The sequence below is a fragment of the Barbatula barbatula genome (assembly GCF_947034865.1).
Source record: "Barbatula barbatula genome assembly, chromosome: 3".
Lineage (NCBI taxonomy): Eukaryota > Metazoa > Chordata > Actinopteri > Cypriniformes > Nemacheilidae > Barbatula > Barbatula barbatula.
The window spans coordinates 6,599,809-6,617,096 of NC_136764.1; the positions used below are offsets into that span (position 1 = coordinate 6,599,809).

General features: G+C 37.1%; 1 protein-coding gene across 1 annotated transcript; it reads left to right on the forward strand.

The window, feature by feature from the left end:
- The first annotated feature begins 790 nt into the window (after positions 1-790).
- Positions 791-15,186, forward strand: creb3l3b (cAMP responsive element binding protein 3-like 3b). Its single transcript, XM_079453353.1, has 10 exons — positions 791-974; positions 4,062-4,175; positions 4,877-5,156; positions 6,104-6,237; positions 7,410-7,511; positions 7,867-7,973; positions 9,492-9,560; positions 10,248-10,332; positions 11,647-11,743; positions 13,597-15,186. The coding sequence occupies exons 1-10, from the start codon at positions 954-956 to the stop codon at positions 13,839-13,841; spliced, it is 1,254 nt and encodes a 417-aa protein (XP_079309479.1). The 5' UTR covers positions 791-953; the 3' UTR covers positions 13,842-15,186.
- Positions 15,187-17,288: the final 2,102 nt, after the last annotated feature.

The window sequence follows — 17,288 nt, forward strand, 5'->3', positions numbered from 1 at the left end:
AAGCATGTGCACACACACACGTGCAGAAGTGCACTGTACATACAAACACAATGATCACAGAAACAGATATGGAGGATAAAATTGCCCCTTTATTCCTTTTTTAACACCCAAAATCTGGAAACTTGAGGTAATGGGATTTTCTGAGCTGTCTTTTGTCCTGGACCTTACCACAGTCAATAATATCAATGCCTCTAATCCCCATCTGTAAAGCTACCAAGAGGCAAAACCCACAGTGTCTGTTCCAAACAATGTGAACTTTGATCTTAACAGTGTGTGTGCGTTTCCAAGGGCGGTCCTGATTCTCTGGTTAGGCTAGACATGTGTGCAGGCATGTCTAGAGGATAAAAAAAACATTTGCGTACAGAAGAGGAAAACTGAATGAAGACAAAAACACAAAAGAAGATATTTTGAAAAATGTACAATGGTTTGTGTACAATGGAAGTCGATGGGGTTCAGTTCTTCAAAATATCTTCTTTTGTGTTCTGCTGTTGAACGAAAATCATGCAGGTTTTAAAATGACATGAGGAAATTATAAAATCTTTTTTATGTTGGGTGATCCATCCCTTTAGGCCGAAACCGTTGCGTTGTTTTTCCCGAGCACCATTGACATTATATATAAAAGTGATGTCATTCCCCTTTGTTATCCAGTTAACTTGTTTTGATGAGATCAGCGTCGACTCCTTACTGATAAACGGCACATTATTAGCATTACTTAACCTGTCCTCTGACCACTGCCAATCCAATTGGATCATGTTCCCATTATCTGGAGTTAATCTACAGTTTCAACTTTGTCCCAGAACAGAGAGCTGTGTTGAAGAAACACTCATACACACGCAGTGCATGAGAGAATCGTCCAGAGGAGGAGCACGGCATCCATACACCCTGTTTCCTTAGTGGATATTAATTACTTCATCAGTTTGTTTGTATTGCTGTAGGATTCGAGGGCCCTGATCATGGCGCGTCTCTCAGATGGGGTGAAGTATTGTGTTTTCTCTGGTTTGACCCTTTGTGATTTTCATTGTTTGTGCCATGCTGAAATGAAGGCATTCTGAGGAAATTAGGATATTTTCAGGGAATTGAAATTCTGGTTATTTATTTAACGATACATCTTAAAAGGATGTGGGCCACCTTAGGTCCAACGTATTTATTAAACGATACATCTTAAAAGGATGTGGGCCACCTTAGGTCCAACGTACCAGAGCCATGTCAAGAATTATTTATATTATAGGTTTTACTGAAGGATCTTTTGTTTAACATTCTTGCGTAAACTAACATAATGTAAGTTTCTCTTACTGAAAAGAACCAGAGGTTCTTCAGAAAGAGATTAGATGAAGTTTAACTGTTGAGTATCAACTTTGAAGAAATTAAAACAAATAAGGAGACTGTAACTGTTTAGACAGGAAAATAATTTGGATTTGGGTTCTGATTGAGATCATCATATTAACTTTTGATTGCAGACTTGACAAATCTGAGCTCAGTTTGTGACATTGTTGACATCTAAATCGAGTGACATTTTTGGCTGTTTATTTTCTCAAGATAAATATTTTGAGAACTTTCCATTTGCTCACCATTTAATCTCATTGAAGACAAGGGAAAATAATGGTGATTTTCTTTATTATGGCTTTCTGATTATGGCTCAACGTTCCAGATTTTCCTGAGGATCATTTTAGTATGAAAAGAACTTGATGACAAATGTTCATATTGAAATATTTTGGCAAGCTGAGATGTTTCTTATTTCTCTTACTGGATCATATCTCCCTTTCTTCGCTGTTTAATCTCAATGCTGTCCCATAGATCGTTCATTTAGACATCCAAGAACAATCTGCTTTTGACCTTTTTTCAGATGAGCTAGTGTATCTTCCGTTCTTAAAACCTTGTGGATGTGACGACAAACTAAGTTTTTCAAATGAGTCTGGTGGCACGATACATAAGTAAACAAGAATTTCCAACCCAAGGGTCTTCACTAAGTTCTCCATTAGGAACAGATGAAGCAGAGAAGTTCAGCGAATATCCACCATTAGCCTGAAATGTCGTATTTACCCACAGCTGTGAGAAACGTTTGTCACACTGGATTACTTTGTTATCCACGATCTTGATTTATTACAGCAATCAGTTTATTCAAAGCTTTGATAATGGAGTTTTAAGATTGTGTCTGTGTGTATTTGTGGATGGTGTGTACTTATCTTGGATTTGTTTGGTGTCAAAGTGCAAATAAGTGGAATTCTCAATTTCTGGAAAGGATGGTTAGCCGTGCATGCTGTGCCTGTTGTTTTGTGTGTTGCTCCGTTGGGCATAAGCACAAACCATATAAAACTTTGCTCGGATGAGATAAGCTTATCTCGTTCTTGTAGAAATGAATCTGAAACCAATCTGATTGGCTATTAGATAAGCTACGCCTCATTGTTGCGGTTAAGACCGTGATTCACAAATGTAAAATATGACTTTGTCGTTGTTTAGAAATCCGAGATTCATTTTTTCAATCCCAGCGTTGACCTTAAAATAACCTTTTAATCACACAGCAATGCTTCAATATCCTTATGTTATTCTTAATGGGCACAAAAATGAAAATATTTAACTTTTCTTCAATAGAACATAAAAGAAGACATTTTGAGAAATGTCTCAGTGGTTCTGTGTTCATACAGTGGAAGTCAACAGCGTTTGTCATTCCTTTAACAGCTGAACAGATAAATAAATATGACAGACAACACATAAAACAGTGAATCTGAACAGTTCAGATTCAACAGTCTGAGGTTTGGCCGGGTAACAGCTCGGGGTAAAGAGAACTCTTGGGTTTCAGGTACTGAGGTTTTTCAGAACATGATATTTTTTCTCATGTTTAATTCTTTTCTGAATTTTTGTGTCTAAATCCGGCAGAGCGGATGGGAACGCTTAAAAGTTAAAGTTCTCTCAAGCTGAGTTTGTGCGGATTAATGTTCTTCGCTCTGACATCAGACAGATGTAAAACAACTCGCTAAAGTAAAACTATAGTCACTATATCATCTCACTCGTGAGAGTTCGTGCTCATTATAACAGGTGCATGGGCCTATCTCTATAAAACAATGTTTGTACGTGTACCATGAATACCTTTCTAAACATTGTTGTTAATCTTTGACAACATGGCTTCACTCAGGCAGTATAAAAGACATCAATGTTATAATTTCACAGAATTTTCTTTACATTATGTAGGATGGTTCTATGTAGAAAACAAAACATCACACACACACACACAAAAAGTTGTTTTACTTTAGGTGTGTTTTAGGTTCACAATTTATCTTGCTCTATTATATGTGCTACATTGAATTTTCTGTAAAGCTCGTCTCTTAACTTTGTTTTCTTGTCTCTGTTGTGTTTGTGTTCAAATATCTCTCGTAAAGCCTGTTCCTACACTGTTTTTTGATGTCTGCACTTTTTCTGGGCTAAAATGTATTTTAGTTTATTTAATTGCTGCCTTCTTCACCTATTGCTGTGCCTGCCAAAATCTTCCTTAAGCATAAATATCTAGAGACCATGTAAGATAGAAATGTCTTGCTTCTCTTCTCTTGAGGAAAAAATCTGACGTGCAACTTCTCTAGAATTTCAGATAAGGCTGTCAAACGATTAATCGCATCCAGGATAAAAGTCTGTGTTTACATAATATATGTCTGTGTACTGTCCATATTATTTGTTGGTTTATAAACACATGTGTACATATTTAGATATATTTATTTATATTTATAATTAAAATTTTATATAAATGTTTTTTTGCCTTTATATTTTCTTAAATACATGCATGTATGTGTATGTTTTTATGAATACAAAATATGCACAGTACTTATTAGTTATGACATCATAATATTTATGTACATCTGGACTCGATTAATCTTGATCCAAACATTTCTCACACTGTGCTCGAGATTACGGTTTCAATATTATTATATTTTTACATCAAAGTCCTACAAGCACAATCTATATACAGAAGGTGAAGTCTTTACTATATAGTACTATATCGTATAGGTGTTACTATAGGTGAACATTTGAATCATGTGTTATTACGGTTGTATGATTTTAATTTTCTCTCTCAGGGTTACTCAGGAATGGAGCTGCTGGACTTTCTGCTTGAGCAGCCTCATAGGAATGCTCATATGGAGAGCGATGGTGACCATGGCAACCCCGTGTGGTCAATTGCTGAGCAAAGCGTGAGTGATGTGCTGTTTTCTATTTGTGACCTTAGGTCATCTGTGAAATGACAAGAAGAAGATTCCTACCGAGTGCACACTTGCAACCTTTTATCTGTAGCTATTATTATTATTATTATTTTAACTGGATAATTAATGCGACCTCGTGAAAATCTCAGATAGAAACACACACACATCACAAGCTGAAGCTGACCATGGTGCGTCTGTCATGCTTGTTTTTGTAAAATGTTCAATATTGTGAGAAATATCTAGCACCCAAAATAATAACAAGCCATAAAAACTTGAACTGCTAAAACAGTTTAACAAGCATTGAACAAAGAATGCAATGTTCTGTGAAAGAAATATCTTACAGACTGAGAACATTCACATAAAAAACTATGTATCTAAAAACAGGCATTTGAATTGATCTAAATTTAAATTAGAGATAAGTCAACGTTTGGACTCGGAAAACAAAGCTTTTTGGTGCAGTGAATACATTAACTGTAAAGTCAATTAAAATTGAGATTGCATTTAACATAATGGCTTTAAAGATTTTACATTTCATTTCAAGATTATGTTTTACCTTTATTTGATTTACAAAAAGTCACAATACACCCATTTTGATGCAAACCTTACTCAATGTTCTTAATATTCAATTTTTGAATGTTAAACTCTTTAGTTTGATGTATAAACTGTTAATTGTGACGTCTGTGTTCTCGCAGGCTCTGTCTCATGGTGAGGGTGCAGTCGACAACTTCCTGGACTCCCTGTTGCAAGCGTCAGACGGCGTGTCGGACCCTTGCTCTTCCCTGTGGGTTCCTTCCCCCTGCGACAGCGGAATCAGTGACGACACACCGTCAGACCACCTGGACAGCCCCCCGCCACCCGACCCTATCATCCTCCCTCACCAAGCATATCTTCATCCTCATCATCCTCGCCAGCAAAAACAGGAGCCCAGGGCACCCACCGGCACCGGGGAGCCGGATTTTTCCATTGACCTGGGTGAGAATTCCCACTTTCCGAACCATAAGACAACTCTATAGACTTTCAAAGCTTCAGAGTTCAAAGCAGCTGTTGAGGCAGTAAAGGCGGGAGTCAGAATGAATCCCTGTATTTCTGAGCTCAGCAAGGGAAACCTGTGATCTTTCTGAGTCGCAATAACGAACAAGTGTTTTATGCTGGTGCTCCACTACACTTTTTTGCCTCTATTACATGTCTGATGTCACTAAAAAGGCAGAAAATTGAAAAGCCGCATTTTGTCATAGCCGATGTGGCTTAAAGAGCATGTAAACATCATTTACACGTGTTAAACATGATGCTCTGCTGCTGCGATGCAAATCCATTAATAGCAAACATTGCACTTCTTCGAAATAAATCCAGTTCGATGCAAAATGTCACTGGACACAAGTATGTTCACCCAACCTTGTAAAAGTCACGGCACAAGGTCTTGATGTAAAGTTTAACACCTAACATCAGCGACACATTCAGTGATCCGTCTGTTAACAACTTTATCCGAAAGTAAAACCCCATATGAAATCCACCTCTGCATAGTTCACCTAAATAAAACCCTTTCACTAATTATTCACACTCACGTTCAAAACCTGTATGTGTCTCTTCATTCAGTGAAACACAAAAGGTATTTTGAGAAATGTCTAGGTGGTTTTGTGTTCATACAATGGAAGTAAATGTTGTTTTTGGTTATTAACGTTCTCCAAAATATCTCCTTTCGTGATCTGCAGACAAAATCACAAGGATGAGTAAGTAATGAAAGAATACATTTTTGCGTAAATAAGACCTTTACCTTTAGTGACACTACTTTTAAATGGCGTGTGTCTTAGATTTTCACAGTGAGAGGTTGAGCAGGTTTACTTGAAAGGATGGCCACCATTTTCGAAGCCTTACTATTGCATCCGCCCTCTTGATTCTATGTTTGTGTGTTATGTGTACAGGTGATTGGGAGGCTTGTCTATTCCCTGCCGGTCTGACAGACTCTCAGTGTCTCACAACAGTACAGGGAATTCAACCGATTCAAGCTTACCAGCTCAGTGTAAAAGACCTGCTGCTCTCCAACATCGGAGAACCAGTGAGTACTGAGAGACAGAGAAAGAATCGTGTCTTTTTTACTGTATATTCAAAATATATGTGTCTGATCCGTCTCGCTCTCACATTCTGAGCTGTGACATCCATATATACAATATCTGGGGTTTCCCGTGGTTTCAAAATCTTCATTTTGGCTGAAATATAAAGCAGAATTACACTTCCTAAGCAGGCAATCCCAGAATGCATTGTGGCTGACAAAGAAATCTTCCGAATTGGCAAATGAGAGACGTGTTAAATTTTTGGGATGTTATAATATCAAATTCTTACAGTACAATATCTTGGTATAAAGTCCACGGTTCAATATTAATATATATAGAAAGACATTCAATATTAACAGTCATTATATGAATTCATAACATTCAGAAAGTTAAGAAATCTTCATTTAATTTTCAAAGGCTACTTTTGTTATCCTATTTTTGTTATATGTTGTTTTATATTGAATTAATTCACACGTTTCCTCAGTCACTCCACCCAGGGTCCTAGAGCTCGCAGGCTCATGCGCATGCTCAACAGCGCTTCGATTTTCTTGACAAACCAAAATATGTCAAAATTGAATTTGTATTTAGAACGATGGATATAAAATGCACGGCATGTTGCTTGCTTGCTTTGTTCAAAAGCATGATGCATGTAAGTCTACGTGTCATAATAATAATGAACTTCTAACCACAGCTCTAGACCTGTAGTTCCAACCACCCAACTTTGCAATGCTGCTTGCGATTGATCATTGGAACGATGGTTTTGGGAAACACTTGAATCGTTGAACAAAGCTGAAATGAAAGAACTTGCAGAACAGGGTATCGGTGGAGACATTAGTGTCAGTGCATCTCTAGTGCTGCTGACATCCAATTGTGTCAAAACTTAAATGAGTCATTTCAGTCTGAAGGAACACAAGAGAAACAAAACTAAAAGGGAAACGTGTTTTTATGATATAGTCATATTTCAATCAAGCAGTACTGACCGGAGGACATTATAGGGCAAGATAAAGTTCACTAGAAAGCACATTTCTCATGGCTTATACAGCCTAGCTGATGTTTCGCTGTACCTCAGATGATGCTACATTAATGTTATTTATGCGTTGTTATAGTACACACACAAACAAACAACAATGTATTTGTGAATGCTAGAAATGTCTAATGTGTGTGTTTGTGTGTTAAGTCCAATCTTCCATCCCAGCAAGAGCTGATTCTCAGCGAGGACGAGAAGAAACTTTTAGCCAAAGAAGGAGTCAGTCTTCCAAGCCAGATGCCTCTGAACAAGGTACAACGCACATGTGTGATATTGAGCTATGGAAGATGTGATATCATAACCTCACGTGCTCAAGCGCACATGTTACATCAGCCTCTTCATATCCTCTGTGTGTCACGTCTCTGTTGGAGGCAAATCAGACGGACAGAAGAGGCTTTCACAAAGACCGTGATGAATGAAGAGACTGATTAAATGAAGTTCTCATCAGAATAACACCTTTAGTCCTTTCATTCTAAAAGAATATTTTACCTTTTAGCTTTCTCCTCGTGAAAAGGGAAATGGTGGTGATTAGGTGATTCACATGGCGTCGGCTCAAATCTACATCCTTAAATTAACAGATTTCTTTCGCACTCCATGCTTTTACTAGTATGAAGAAAAGATTTTGAAGAAGATCCGGAGGAAGATCAGGAACAAGCAGTCGGCGCAGGAAAGTCGTAAGAAAAAGAAGGAATATGTTGATGGACTCGAGGACAGGTGAACACATGCACAAAAGCACATACTGCACGAAACTGTGTATTTGTAGATGGGGTTCTAACCATCATCTAATGTATGAATTTCACCTTAAAAACATTCGTTCCCTTTTTTTTAAATAATAAGACAACAGCTCATATATTAGTTTTGAGTAGACTTTAATGTACCTCACTTTGAAAAATGAATGTATGAACCTGGATTCTGCCCGAACGCATACAACATCGAAGAAAAACTCATTATGAAGTCAACTTGAAGAAGTTGAAATCGAGGTTGAAAGGCATAAAATATCCAAGCTCGGATTTATCATAACTTGTGATCAAAGGAATGAAATATCCTCCGGGAAAACGATTTACTGTAGAAAACTCAGGCATGAAATTACCCTTAAGGGACGAAGGGAACTAAAAGGTTTTATCTGTCCAGAGGACAAACTCTTTTCAGCGAGACGTCCATTCATCTTGCAGTCAGAAAAAAGTGCACAGCAGTCATTTTAATGATGTTTTATTAACAAAGGCACGTGTAGATCCCCGACTCCACACCACTAGCCAGTTTTTTTTACCTCAGCACCGGGTGATATAATACAGGTCCGGGCACACACTGTGTTGACAATATCGAATTGGCACTTTACATTCAAGAGCTTTAAAACTGTAAAACATCTGTAATACATAGTTTGCTCATCAGGAATACGTCTTGGAGACGTCTCCAGTATTGTGAAGGGAGAAACTGCGCTGTAAACACACAATGACCAGGGAAGCTACGGTTTGTTTGGATGGAAAGCACAATAACAAATATTTTTCAACAGATTTAGTAACTTATTAGCACCTTTATGAAATATCGCTTAATGCTCCCCGAACTCTATGTAAGTCGCTTTGGATAAAAGCGTCTGCTAAATGACTAAATGTAAATGTAGGATCTACGTGTAGCATAAAAATGTTTTGACTCCAATTATTAAAATATATATTATAATATTATCATGTAAAATAATGCCTTTGAATCTCAAGCTGATCTTGCTGATAATTTTTTATATAGTTTAGCCTTTTCTAATCATGTGCATGATTTTTAAATGTGTGTTCACATAGCAGGGGCCAAAAACCAAACTTTGGACTATTCTTATTCTCATAACACATCAACACGATCACTAAAAATCCCTTTTTCATTCAAAAATTGTTGGGTTCCTCTTGATGCTTTCTTGTACAAGAGAGATTATCCAGGAACCACTTACACGTTTACAGATCTTACAAAAACACTTTTTGAATTTGAGTTCCTTCAACAACCCGCAAAGCACTTTAAGGTCCCTCCAGAACTTCATAACGGAGTTATTCAAGAATCTCATCAGTTCTTGGAAGAACCACAAGAATATATGGTTTCACCAATAACCCTATTATGAGAAAAAGAGCTTTGAAGCACTTAAAATATAGTTCAAGGTTCTTTGAGTACACAACAGGATATTTTAGGCACCTTTCATTTTTACGGTGTAGGGTCAAATGTATCTTTATGATTAATTATGCATATTTTCTCATGTAGGATGGCTGCCTGCACCACACAAAATCTGGAACTACAGAAAAAAGTCATTCAGCTGGAAAAGACCAACGTGTACGTCTCATTTACCACCATTACAGAAACTGTCTTCAATTATTCTATAGGTTCTTTAGTGCATTATATAATCATCCTATCATCATCTGAAAGGGGAAAGTTTAGTAAAAACAAATAAGTTGTACATTATAACCAACTAAACCATCTTCATATTTTTAAAACATTCTACAGGTGTTTGTGTAACAGCCGTCTTAAAGCACATTACACCTCAAGTTCACAACTTGTGGATGTATTTTCTTATATCTTCCTAGATATTTTTTAATCGTTTGATTTGTTGTTGCTTACTGTACCTTCTGAATGTCCTTATTCGCAGTTTTTCTGGGAAAGGAAAAAGTTTTTAATGATAAAATATTTGACGAGCACTTTTAAATATTTTACAATGCTTAGATATTTGCAAAACTCAGTGACAAACATGCAGTGATACTGATAATAATAATTTAAGATGCAGGGTTTCAGAAGGACGGCAGCGATATATTCGAAAATATATAGAAGAATACATTGTTAATATATTACAATATATTTAATAATACATAAGGAATTTCTGCTTTTTATATATTGAAAATTACAAGTATTCAAATGTATGATTTAATACATTGCATTATATTACTTAGGAATATTCTCATATATTGTTGTTTTGTAAGGGTTTTGATCACATTCACAGAGCATCTGTCTGTGTCTCTCTGCCAGGTCTCTGATAGAGCAGTTACGTCGACTGCAGGCTCTGGTGATGAACAGTTCCTGTAAACCTGCTCAAACTGGCACCTGTATCTTGGTAAGAAGACAAGATAAAAACAGCTTTGAAGAGAGAGTGAGGGAGAGAGAGAGAGAGAGAGAGAGAGAGAGACAAACAGAAGTGCTGTTAATGTTCCAACAGGCGCTGTGTTTTTGTGACTGAACCACAAATCAAAGGAAATATTAAAAGGAAACAGTTGGAGCCCCTAGAAAGAGATACGTGAACAAAAAGGAATAAACAGAAATCGTAGTGACATGTTGACCAGTGAAAAGAGACATGTAGACTTCATTAGTTGCAATTACATCAAGATATGATACACACATCATAAACCCTCGAGTCAGGTTGGAGGGCTTTACATCCCACAAATGAGAACTAAAGAGACCAAAAATAAATGAAAAAATAAGTTCATCATTTACTCAACATATACTCAAGCTGTGAGACAGATTTTCCAAGATATTTAGAACTCGCAAGTGAAAAAAACATTATCAAAGAACTGTTTTGCTCAGATGTTGCTCTTTCGTGTCTCAGAGAGACTTGATGGAGTTCTCTTGTGCATCATCAACTTTCAGATGTTTCTCCTAAAAATTGCTTTGGAGAAATAAAAACTGAAACTGAGGTGTAAAATGAATGTAGATTGTAGAGGTGAAATAATTTGGATTTGGGTCGATTTTATTGAGAAATGTTTGAGTTCATATTGAGGTCTTTAATAATATCGACATCTGATTGCAGACTTGACACATCTGAGCTCAGTCAGAGACATCTCTTCTCAATCTCTAATGGAGACATTAAGGCAAAACGCTTCCATTGGCTCTCCATTTAATCTAATTGATGTCTTTGAGAAATAATTGAGATGAAGAGATCTCATGTGATTTTTCTTTCCAATATGTTCATTCTTAAATGACAAAATATGAAGGCGTAATAAAGCTACTGGGTTCATAAAACAAACTTTTCCAAACGAAAAACACAAGTGTATTTTGGTTTGCGGAAGTAATTTGTGCCCGCTGGTATTTACACTTGACTGAGATGTAATGGACGATACAATTACATTCATTTTATTAATAAATCCAAAAGTGAATCTCCCTCGAGCAGATGAATGAATCATTAAGAAAGTAACACGGAAGGCCATGTGCGCGTTTGAATTAAAAAGAACACGGATGCCTTGGGGATAAACTAAATTGAACTGTCTGGATATTACTCATTAAAGTACAGACTGGGACATATTTACTTCAGATTTAATTTGTGTATATATAGTATGTTTTAAAGAAATTAGGGACAAAAGAGAGTTATATTATTGTAAATAACAAAAAGTTATGTTTCTTGATTTACCTCCTGATGTTTCTTTTTGCTCCTCAGGTGCTGGTCCTCTCTTTCTCTCTCATCCTGATACCAAACCTTCATCCCGGTTTCCACAGGAGGGCAACGGATCCCGGGGACATCAGCGCTGCCAAAGGTTTGTTCGTGGTTTAGATCAATAGAGATTGATATTCAAAATCGACCCTTCTAATTCTAAATGAAGTATTACAAAACGGTCAGTTCTGGTCCTTGATTCTGATTGGCTTAGCCATTATAAATACCCCGATTAATAACTTACATGTATGCATTTGGCAGACACTTTTATCCAAAGCGACTTACCTTGCATGATACTATGCATTCGTACGTCTGAGTATATGCAGTCCCTGGGATCGATGACATTGGTGTTGCTAACCTGTGTGCTACAGGACACCTTCAAGTTAAAATATATATTTTTTGTATACTTAATAAGAAGCATACTAATTGGCTAGACAGTTTACTAGAGGTGTATTTGTGTACTACTCTGCTATTTCAGTAATGCTTGTGACCAAACTGGCAAAAAGTATGCTAGTTTGCATCGGTACTGTGCCCCAATTCAATCGATTTTTGTCAATGTTTGATTATTTGCACGCACAAATTTTCTTTATATAATTTTATTCCTCCTTCTTTTTAAGAATAATAGAAGCATTCTAACATCACACTTAAGTTTCATTTTTGAAATCGTTAGCATTACGAAGCACAGTATTTCATAGAGACACTTTAATACATGGCTTGACCTCCTTTACATTCAGCTGTTATTTTCCGATGTAAGGCTTTGGTTATATATATATATTATATATATATATAAGAGACAATGGCATTGAAATGAACATTTATGGCACACATCTACGTGTCCTCAGACTCTTAAGAGCAGTGACAGCAGTGAGAAAGCAACATGGTCACATCTGTCAGACAGAATACAATGAACGCTTTTCACAAGGGCACGCAACCCTCGCCCGTCATTCATTTTTCATGCGCCTGAGCCTTTTGTTCGGTTTTATCTCTGACACTGTTCAATTCCCTTTTTGTTAGCGCTAAACAAAACAATGTTACATGTAATGCTAGCAGATCATATATAAAACAAAATCCTTGCAGTGGATGTTAACAATGTAGCATTTCAGATCAAAGCTTCAGTCTTGAATAATTATAAAAGCTCAAATGATTTTAAAGATGTGGTTCCTATTATTTATCAGGGCTCATGGCTTACACGAATAAATATGACATGTGTCCTATGGTGTGACATGGCAACATTTTGAAAACCAACTGATAATATTACATTGTTTTATATTATTAATATATATTTATCATTTAAAATAGCATAAGAGAGATTAATCTTCATTGTTCATCAAGTATTCTAAGTATTCTCGGCTTGTAGTTTGTTTGAGTGGGTAGCTTAATAAGTACACTACTTTCACAAGTAATGTAGTAAGAGTATACTTCAAAGTGTGCTAAAACTAAAAAATGTGTTGAACTATCAGTACACCTATAAGTTTACTTGTAGTATAGTTGCAATAAAACATAAAAAAAATCTTCACGTCACATCTAAAGTGTACTGTACACAAAAGTGTACTTTTATAAACTAAAAAGTGGATCAGTTTAGTCCCAAGCAGTATTGATACTTTGCCCTTACAAGTATACTACTAGTACATTGATATTAGTACACTTACTATACTATACTTAAAATATACTTGAACTTTACTTAAGTATACTCAATAAACATACTAAAAGTATACTTATTTTTACAACGTACAGCTTAAGTATACTTAATAAAACAAAGTATGCTTATTTTTTGTACAATGGCACAGTTTGGTAACCATACAATGGCACAGTTTATTTTATGTTTTCTTTTATGCATGGAGGCGTTCAATGTACATACTAAAAGCGCGTGCTGCTGGCATCGGTTCATCTCAGCTGAACCTGACAGGGCCCACTGCACCAATGACTGATGTTTTCTACTTCCCCTCTCTTCTGCAGTTCAGTCCAGGTCACTGCGTTCCGTGATGGAGGTCTACAGCATTCAGGCCGGCTTCTCGGTCAGCGGAGATGTTGTCGTGCCGTCATCTCCGCACACTAAACTCCTCAGACCTGAGTACGCTGATATGGAGCCGCTGCTTCACAATCACAGCTACAGAGACCACGAGCATCACCACAGCGACCCCATCACCGGTCACGCCACCACACTGAGCTGGCTGTCACACCCTGGAAAAGACAGAAATTGATGTGATTTATAAACTTTTTTTGTGTGTTATTCTACTTAAATAAGGATTGGTGCGAATTACGCATCGGTAACCGTGGTCAACATGAAATTACCCAACATGCACTTTCACAAGGTTGCGGCAAAAGCAAGTACTACAAATATTGGCCTGTGTTTTAAACATTGCCCGAGGGGAGAGATTAATCATGTAGAGTTGGCCCAACACTGCACATCGAAATACGAGCATTGTTCCAGCCAAGTGTCGTGCGCCTCGAAGTGCCAAGATCGTTTTTCTGCGACGGCTTCATAAACTGGGATTGACGCACGGTCTCATTGAGCAGAATCGAGCGTCTCATGCAGCCATGGCTCGGTGCACAAACTCCAAATCCCGTCCGGCGAGTTTTAATGTCTGCCCCCTATAATAATGCAAAAGCAACTATTCGGTGTCATTTACAATGTCAGAGAAGACAATCTCAAAGCCAAGCTCAGTGAGAGCCGAACATTCACAAGCAATTCTTCTGCAAAACCCCTGATTGCTCTGCAGTAATGTGTCACTGTAAAAAACTACTTGTAAGTCGCTTTGGATAAAAGCGTCTGCCAAATGAATAAATGTAAATGTAAATAACTAGGAAATGTTCATGCAGCCACATGTCCCGGGTGCAATTGCAAGATTTTTTTCTTTAACTTTAATTTGATACGATTGTGTTCTTGTATTTTAAGTCAAATTTAAGTAAAGTACTCAATTAATTCCGTGCAATCTACTCAGTGGCGCCCCAGAACATTTTAATAGGGGTGCCACTAGGAGGCTACAGCAAGATCTTGGGGTGGCACCAAAAACAAACAAAAAATTCAATGTAATGTGTGTTATATTTTTTTACGTTTGTTTCTGGTTAATGTAACAATATGATCTTAAAGCTGCAGTCCGTAACCTTTTTTGGTAAAACTTTTTCCAAAATCAATTTGCCGCGTGTGACGATGCAGCCGGTGGCAGATCTTTGTAGCCTCTTCTTACATCAGCTGTATGTCATACATACCGTTAACGTTTGTTGTCTCCCCAAAAAGTGAAGAATATATGCTCTCCTGAGTCTTGTGATCGAATCAGTCAGTCCTGCTTCTTGCACTTGCACTGACTGAGCAGTATAAATGCACCTTTCCGTGCGATGTGAGCGCCATGACACTTAAAGAGGGGCAGCGAAGTATAACGATCTTAGTTATTATCATTCTGGCTGTTTTTGTCAGCGCACAAGGTCAGTCCTTTCATATTTACACACATGAGTGTAGCGTACAACCTTGGACAAACTTTTTTCATTCTTTTTGTTCGAGACAACTTTTCGATAAATGTCAACAAGAATAAAATCAGCTGTCCTAGACATTTTTAGGTTCAAGGTTTTCATACTATTTGTCCTCTTTTCGTTTCGAGCGGCACAATTGAAGCATTGTCTTTTTTACCAGGACATGTTGAAGGAATTTACAGTTTCCAAAGTTATTCTAAGGTTTTTCACACTGTAAATTGAATTTTGTGTGTGTGTGTGTGTGTGTGTGTGTGTGTGTGTGTGTGTGTGTGTGTGCGTGCGTGCGTGCGTGCGTGCGTGCGTGCGTGCGTGCGTGCGTGTGTGTGTGAGAACATGCTGTACTTGAAGGATGAATTATGTTCATATATGTAAATACATGATCTAAGCTTTGGTGAGCCGTTTTGTTTTCACAGTTGTGGGATACAAAATGTCTTTGATGATGTCGGTTAGAAAGTCGTCAGTTCTGGTCCTTGATTCTGATTGGTTGAGCCGAGTTCTTGGCCATTGTAAAATATTTTTTTATGATTTATAACTGCTGACCGCATACAAAGCCTAAATATCATGAACATTTTTTTGAAACCTTGCTTAACATATGGAATAACCATGGTTACAAGTGCATTTTATAACAGCTAAGGGGGTTTTAGGCATCAACTCCACTTCGCATAGTGCCACAGCGCCCTTTATAACCTCTGCAAAATGCACTGTATAACATTTTGCTTCTTGGGGCTTATTGCTTTAACATCTACAATGCTCGTGCATTGAAAAAAGTGTTCTTTAATATTTCTCAAAAGGTGCATATGTTATCTCAAACAGCCGCGTGTGAGCTTTTGAAAGGAGTTTTAAGAGAGCATTTTATTTTCATTCACATCTATTCACAACTCATTTCAACCAGCTCGATATGTGCGTCAGATGAGATGCTTGATTTTAAGCTGAAAGCTTCATCTATATCTTTACTTTATGAGTCATTTATTTATATTTGACAGAAATTGAAATAATTCAGCTCCAAAATCTGGTGCATTTTGTACATTCGACTCCACTAATATAGTATTATTTTTACAGGATTTCTGTTGGTAAAGGTGTTTTGTTGGGTATCCTAGAAAACAGTTTATATACACATTAATTTGTATCAATCAAATGAAAAACATGGAGCTGAATAATGTGAACAGTGTTTTACTACACATGTTTTACAGTGTACTGTGTCGTGATATTACAGTATGTGTTTCAAATTATTATTTTATTTTATTTATTTATTCACCCTCAAGTTGTTAAAAATCTGTATACATTTCTTTGTTCTGTTGAACACTGAGAAAGATATTTGGAAGAATGCTAAAACAGTTCTTGGACCCCATTGACTACCATAGTAGAAAAAGGGGCTTTATAAATGCCTTTGTTCTGTTGAACACAAAAGGAAGACATTTTGAAGAATGTAGGACAGCAAACAGTTCTGCGGCACTTTTCCTATGGTAGCCATGAAATGGGGTCCAAGAGCTTAGCATTCGTCCAAATACAAAATCTTTCTCTGTGTTCAACCGAACAAAGAAATGTATACAGATAGTATACACTAGAGGGTGAGTAAATCATGACAGAATCTTTTGGGTGAACTTTCACTTTAATACAAGCGGTTCTGGGTATAGAATGTCAATAGTGAAAAGCCCATTGAAATCTATTTTAAAACGTGTGAAGATGCACGCAGGTTTCTTCCTTTTCCGCCTTGCATGTCAAGGTTTATGTGGAATAGATGTCCTATTAAACAATAAGAAACAATCACAGATAAAATATCGACCCTCAGCCTCTGATGTGATCCATCACTGTCTTTACAGACCGGCAAGGAAGTGAAAACAGAGACTCGCTGACTTATTGCTCTATGTCTTTCTGATCTCACTACTGTTTCTGTCTCTCACTAACACTGCGTTCCCTTTGCATACCAATAAGACATCTGACAGAATGTGAAGTCTTGAATCCTGACCCAATTTTACATAACCTCCAAACTCAACAGAGCCCCTTTAACATCTCTGCCATGCATTCTCTGATCTGTGGTGTTTTTTTAAAACAAAAATGTTATCACACTTCCAGAAAAACACACGAGGATATTTTTCATACGTGACTTTACATGTGATTCAGATTCACAAGAAAAGTGTTCCAATAGAACATGCAGGCAACTATACTTGTTTCAGCAGAAA

What these genes read in the sequence shown, in the direction of transcription:
- creb3l3b (XM_079453353.1), top strand. Translation starts at nt 954, where the DNA reads ATGGCGCGTCTCTCAGATGGG. An exon ending in TGGCGCGTCTCTCAGATGGG is followed by an intron (nt 975 to 4,061) that starts GTGAAGTATTGT and finishes TTTCTCTCTCAG; the next exon opens with GGTTACTCAGGAATGGAGCT. An exon ending in GGATTTTTCCATTGACCTGG is followed by an intron (nt 5,157 to 6,103) that starts GTGAGAATTCCC and finishes TTATGTGTACAG; the next exon opens with GTGATTGGGAGGCTTGTCTA.